General features: G+C 39.0%; 1 protein-coding gene across 1 annotated transcript in view; it reads right to left on the bottom strand.

The window, feature by feature from the left end:
* paqr4a (progestin and adipoQ receptor family member IVa) overlaps positions 1 to 1,826 on the bottom strand; it is a gene marked incomplete at its 3' end in the record, with an annotated part of 9,618 nt that extends 7,792 nt beyond the window's left edge. Inside the window, 1 exon segment of the mRNA XM_024272063.2 lies at positions 659 to 1,826. Within this exon segment, the coding sequence (XP_024127831.1) occupies positions 659 to 932 (274 nt within the window). The 5' untranslated portion in view covers positions 933 to 1,826.
* Positions 1,827 to 5,945: the final 4,119 nt, after the last annotated feature.

Below are 5,945 nucleotides of genomic sequence, written 5' to 3' on the forward strand. Positions count from 1 at the left end.
GCTGAAATATTAGCTAAATTCCAAAATAAAATAACAACAAAGAAAAGTTTAAGTCAGCCAAACAGCTAGCATGTATCTGAAATATTACATAAAATCCAAAATTACAAAAAAGCCTACATTAGCCAAAACATAGAGGATGTAGCTAAAAGATTAGCTAAACTCCAAAGCAGTCTAAAAAACAAAAATGCCTAAATTAGCCAAAACTGCTAGCATGTAGCTGAAACATTAGCTAAATTCCAAAACAGCCTAAATAACAAAAAAAAGCTTAAGTTAGCCAAAACAGCTAACATACTACTGAAATATTAGTTAAATTTCACAGAAGTTTAAAAAACGAAGAAAAAAGTTTAAGTTAGCCAAAACAGCTAGTATGTTGCTGAAATATTAGCTAAACTGCAAAATAGCCTTAAAAACCATAATAAATGCCAAAAATACCCCAAAATGCTAGCATAATGACATTACTTTCAACTTTACTACATTCTGACTCCATAAGATATAAAGTAATGATTAATAGACTATTAAATTAGTCGTCCACTATTTCAATAGTCGATTAGACGTTGATTAGTCGACTAATCGTGGCAGCCCCATTCACAACGATCCATAATTACCCCCGAAACACATTTTTAATAGTCTCTATGACCGTCCTCCATCTGCGACTCACCGTGAGTGTAGATGTTCCCCAGCTCATTGTGCAGGTAGAACAGGCTCCGGATGCAGTCCTGCATCGACGAGATGGGCCGGTATCCCGTCAGCACGTATCTGTTGAACTGGAGGTGCGGAGGAGAGTTCGACCAGTCCAGCAGCTGGGGTCCGTTCAGGAATGCCATCGCAAACAGGACCGTTAGGAGGACGCCGCCGAATAAGTAGAACCCCGCCTGCACCCCTATGTACACGTTCAGGAGAATTATTGCCACCAACACCTTATTGGATAACATTGGTCTCGGCTGTTTCTTGAGAGTTTTTTGTGTTTTTAATGCCGTTAGCCGCCTAGCTCAGCGCTAGCAGGCTCCTGTCAAGTCCTCTGGGCGCTACCCGGCGACGGAATGCCCGTTCCGCCGCTGCTTGCACCGAAAGCCCGGTCCCTGTGCGAGCGTCATCCGCAAGGATGGAGACGAACACGGCCGGCCGAGGGCATGGCTCCGGACGCTCATCCCGCTCGGCATCCGTGAAACGTCAGCGTCTCACAGATTCCGGAGAGGGGAACGGTCGGCGCTCATGATAAATCCACTTCCTCGTTCGTTAGCATTCCAGCGCAGCAGAACAGGCTTGAACCCGATCCAGCAGCGGACGGTGGATGGATGCTGCGAGCGCCGCGCGGACACCCGACTCCAGAGGATGCTAGCTCGATCCCAGCGGTCAGATTTACCGCGGAGGACTAAACCTCCACGAGAGCAGACATGACCCACCTGCCGTTCCAGCTGCGGATGTTACAAAAGATCACGAAAAAAATGAGAAAAAAATCTGCAGGTTCGGAGCGGAGATTTTGAAGGACTCAGTTAGCAAGCCGGCAGATGGCTACCGATGTCCGGCGCGTGCCGATAAGAACATTTCCCCGAACCCACATGACCCGGTCCGCGAAGTGGACATTCATTTTCGTCTCCACACGTTCTGCCGGAATATCTTCCACCCAAATGTTACAGTGACGGTCTTCCTTTGGAGCGGAGCCCTCTCTGGCGGCCTCGAGTCCCCATACATCCCCTCAGTTTTCCAGCTTCTTCAAATAAGAACCACCGCACTTCCGGTTTGTGTTTTCAAAATAAAACACGCGCCATAGAACATGCCAGATTGTTTGGTCCGTTTGCACGTGGAGCAAAAAGAAACGCTGTTAGAGGTTCATTAACTTTATAAATGTATACAAAATGTTTTTATTTTTAAGTTATATTTTTTCCATTATGTTAAGTGCTTTAAATATCTAAATTTGTACCCTAATTATGACAACAGTAAACTGAAAATTCCCTTCACAATTTTAGTTTTTAGAATTTTAGATAAAAAATTGGAAGAAAACTAAATTAAAACACTAAATAACCACATACGTATTTAGAAAAAATAAAATAAAAAAGTAAAATGGCCAGACAAATGCAAAGTAAGGGGCTAAAAGGAGTCAAAAATATTCAGTTTAACCACAAAAATGTATAAAACAAACAGGAACTAATATTTTGTCACCCTAAAAAGGCAGCAGTTTTGGTGATATTTACTTAAGTTTTCTAAAAATAAATAAATAAAAACATCTAAGTTGAGGATAAACTTTGCAATAAACTGTAGAAGTAAGTAAGTTGTACTCTTACACCACATTCATGTGTCAAAGTCAAGGCCCGGGGGCCGGACCCGGCCCTCTGGGTAATTATGTCAGGCCCTCCAGATCATTTCATTTCATTGTTATTGATGGTCCGATGTTATCTTACACTTATTTCTAACTTGTTTAATTTTAACAAAATACATTTTTATGGAGTAAACTATTTAAAGTTATTTAAGGTTTAAATTGATTTATTGTGGAGTAATATTCATGCCTGTTTTTATTTATGATAACGATAATTTTTGAAGTTTTAAAAATAAGTTTTAGTTTGTTTAATAAATGTTTATCCTGTTCGCCCCGCGGCCTAAATGTTTTTTGGATTTTGAGTTTGACATCCCAGACTTAAACCCTTTAAAAGACAACATTAAAATGTGGGTCAAATTATTAGATTAAATGTTTGTTCTGTGGTTAAAAACAAGTTTACCGAGATCTTTTTATTTGCCTTTCAGCTTGTTTGTCTAGGGAAGGAACTATTATAAACTACCAACCACCCTCATCTCCATCACCAAACCCTCTCCATCTGGTTCCTTGTATTTATCTCTGAAACATCTAACATGTACGAAGCCCCAAAGGGACACTGAGATAAAAAAATAAACAATTGAAGTAGAAAAAAAAGTCTAAAAATTAAAGTGAAAAAAAAATCTGGTTACTAACTGGGGCTCACCGGTAAATAACCAGGAAAAAATGGCTTCAATTTTACGAAAAAAATCTTTACTTCAATATTTTGTGTTCTTTTTCAGTTATTATCTGGTGTACACCAGTTACTATCTGGTGCGCACCTGTTACTGGTTTATAAAGCTTTGAATGGTTTAGCACCAAAACACATGACTGACCTCCTGACCCAGTAAGTACCAGCCAGACCTCTCCGGTCATCAGGATCTGGTCTTTTAGTTCCTAGAGTCAGAACTAAACATGGAGAAGCTGCATTCAGCTTCTTCTGTTCAAAAGTTCATAACCACACAGTTTATCTGTGCTTGTTTTAAATTAAAAGATTTTTACTTTCTTTTAATTTAATTTTATGTAAAGCACTTTGAGTTGTCTCTTTACATAAAATGTGCTATACAAAAAATTCCCCTTGCCTTAACAGTTAATAACCAATATTTTTTTACTTCAATTTTTATATTTATTTATATATTTATATATTACCTTCATTAAGGCTGCAAAATGCCCTTCCTTGTATTTTTTTACTTCAATAAAAAAAAAACTTACTTCAATTTTTTGAATTATTATTTTTTTATCAGTTAGTATCTGGTGCGCACCAGTTATTGATGCACACCAGATACTAACCAGAATTCTTTTTTTTACTTCAATTTTTGACTCTTTTTTTCAGTTACTATCTGGTGTGCACCATTTAAAAAACAGAAAAAAACTTTTTTTAATTGATTTGTTGAAAAACATTTGTTTTTACTTTGATGTCGCTTTAGGGGCTCATTCATGATCTTATCCATCTTCCCAAAAAGAACCTCAACATCCTCATCTAAACTACCTCCAGCTCTGCCTCCTGTCTGCATCAGAGCCTCTAAACCAGCGTTCCAAGACCTTCAACACTAAAAAAGGTTATTTGGGCCAATTCCTCTCTGACAAAAACCCTGTGCTTCCTTACACTTTATAATTTTGTAATTACGTTTTGTAATTATGTTGTTGTAATTACAGTTTTGTAGTTACATCTCTTATGCCATACATAAATGAAATGTTGTTTGTCCAATAAATATGAAATGAAATCTTTTTCATGTGACTCAATCAAAGACACAAAGGTCTTTGATTGAGTTTAGTGTCAGCTGTGGTGTAAAACAAATCTTCATTAACTGTCTTGATAAGATGTTGATAATTGTCACCACTGTGAAAATATTTGTATCATCAAACAAAATAAATTTAGTTGTTTTTAAAATTAAAAATATGTCATTGATATTGCTGTATAAAGACCTGACATTTAACACTTTAACACTCACTCTTTAGAACTGAAATTATTTTATTTTCTTCACCGGTGAGTCAAAGCGTAGTGTTATAAAGAACCACGTGTGGGTCCGGGGCCTCAGGCTGTTGACCCCTGCTCTAAACCAACAACATGGCTGCTGTCACCACACCCCTTTCCTTCTTTCTTGCTGACACACATCACTTTAAGCCTCCTTCCAACCTGCTTCTGGAAGCCTCTACACCTCTTTCCCGTTCTCTTTTCTGATCTGTGGGTCATAATATTTCAAAAGCTCTCTGTAACCTCGCCGTTCCACCGGAGTTCCTCTCATTTACACACAGATGCTCAGTCTTGATGCAGCTGACCTTCATTCCTCTCCTTTCTAGAGCTAAGCAGAGATGTTCTCACTATAGATCACAATGTCATCTGCAAACATCACGATCCACAGAGATTCCTGTCTGACCTTATCTATCAGTCTGTTCATCTCAACAGAAAACCATGAGGAGCTCAAGGCGGATTCTTAGTGCAGTTTCATCTTCAGCTTCTCTGTCACACCCACAGAACATCTCACCACAAGTATTACACCTATTTTTTGGTTCCTCTGCATGAAACCATACGGTTGTCAGTTCTGACCTCAGTGTAGCCTCCTCTACTTTTTCCCATCACTCGATGACTCATTAGTGTTATTTCTCTGTCGTTTCCACAAACCTGCATGTCTCTGGTGTTCTCAAAAACACTCTTTCATTCTTTGCTCTCCGAGATCTTATATATTTATATATTACCTTCATTAAGGCTCCAAAATGCCTTTCCATTAAAAGACCGAGATGATCCTATCTTACTCTCTCTTCACCTCCCTTCCTCTTTCCATCTAATCTCTTGAACATACAGGAAATCCAACTTTCTTCTTTCTTTCATGTCTGCCAACTCTCTAGTTTTCCCCGTCAGTCCCAACATTCAAAGTTCTTCCTCTAAGTCCTTCCCTCCTTCCTCTCCTTCTAACTGTTTTTCTTCCACCAAATATAGTCTAATTATTACCAACACCCTTAAGATCTACAACACCAAATATGGTATATAAAACTGTGTGTGAATTATCAGTCAAACCATTGGTTTTTTCACGCTTTAGCAGATGTGTCACCAAAGACAAATTGTGTTGCATCTTCTACAAACCAAATCCTGTTAATAGTTTAACGGTAGATGTGGTTTTGGGTTTCAAATGACTATTGTCACCTTAAAAAATCTTTTAAACATGATTCAGTTCACATACTTCTTTTTTAATCAAAAAAATCATCTTGGACATGGGATTGTACGCTTTCAGGAGGTGGAAGGTCCTCGACTCTTCCTCAAACCAACCGGGCGATCCATCCAGCAGGTACCGCCACTAGATGCCCCTCAGGAACCATGGAATAATCACACACTGAAGGGGAGAAAAAGTGTTATAAAAGGTTGTCACCAAAGGAGGAGGGGGTTTCCTCTCACAACGATAGAGCAGATGGGGACATATAGGAAAGGCCCGACCCGCTCGGCTTCCCCAGAAAAGGAGAGAAGGAAAAAAAAATTGAACAGATTGGAGGTTTGGTGGTGTGATTGATATGGTGCAAATGGGCGTCAGAACACCTTATTCCACACCTTCTATTCCACCAAAAAAAGTATTATCTTCCATTTATACCATGGTCTGGGTGAATACTCGATTCTGATTGGCTGCTGGGTGTGCATTAAAAACTGATAATGCACAGTAATAACGCA

Source organism: Oryzias melastigma, linkage group LG8 (genome assembly GCF_002922805.2).
Source record: "Oryzias melastigma strain HK-1 linkage group LG8, ASM292280v2, whole genome shotgun sequence".
In the NCBI taxonomy this organism is placed as follows: domain Eukaryota; kingdom Metazoa; phylum Chordata; class Actinopteri; order Beloniformes; family Adrianichthyidae; genus Oryzias; species Oryzias melastigma.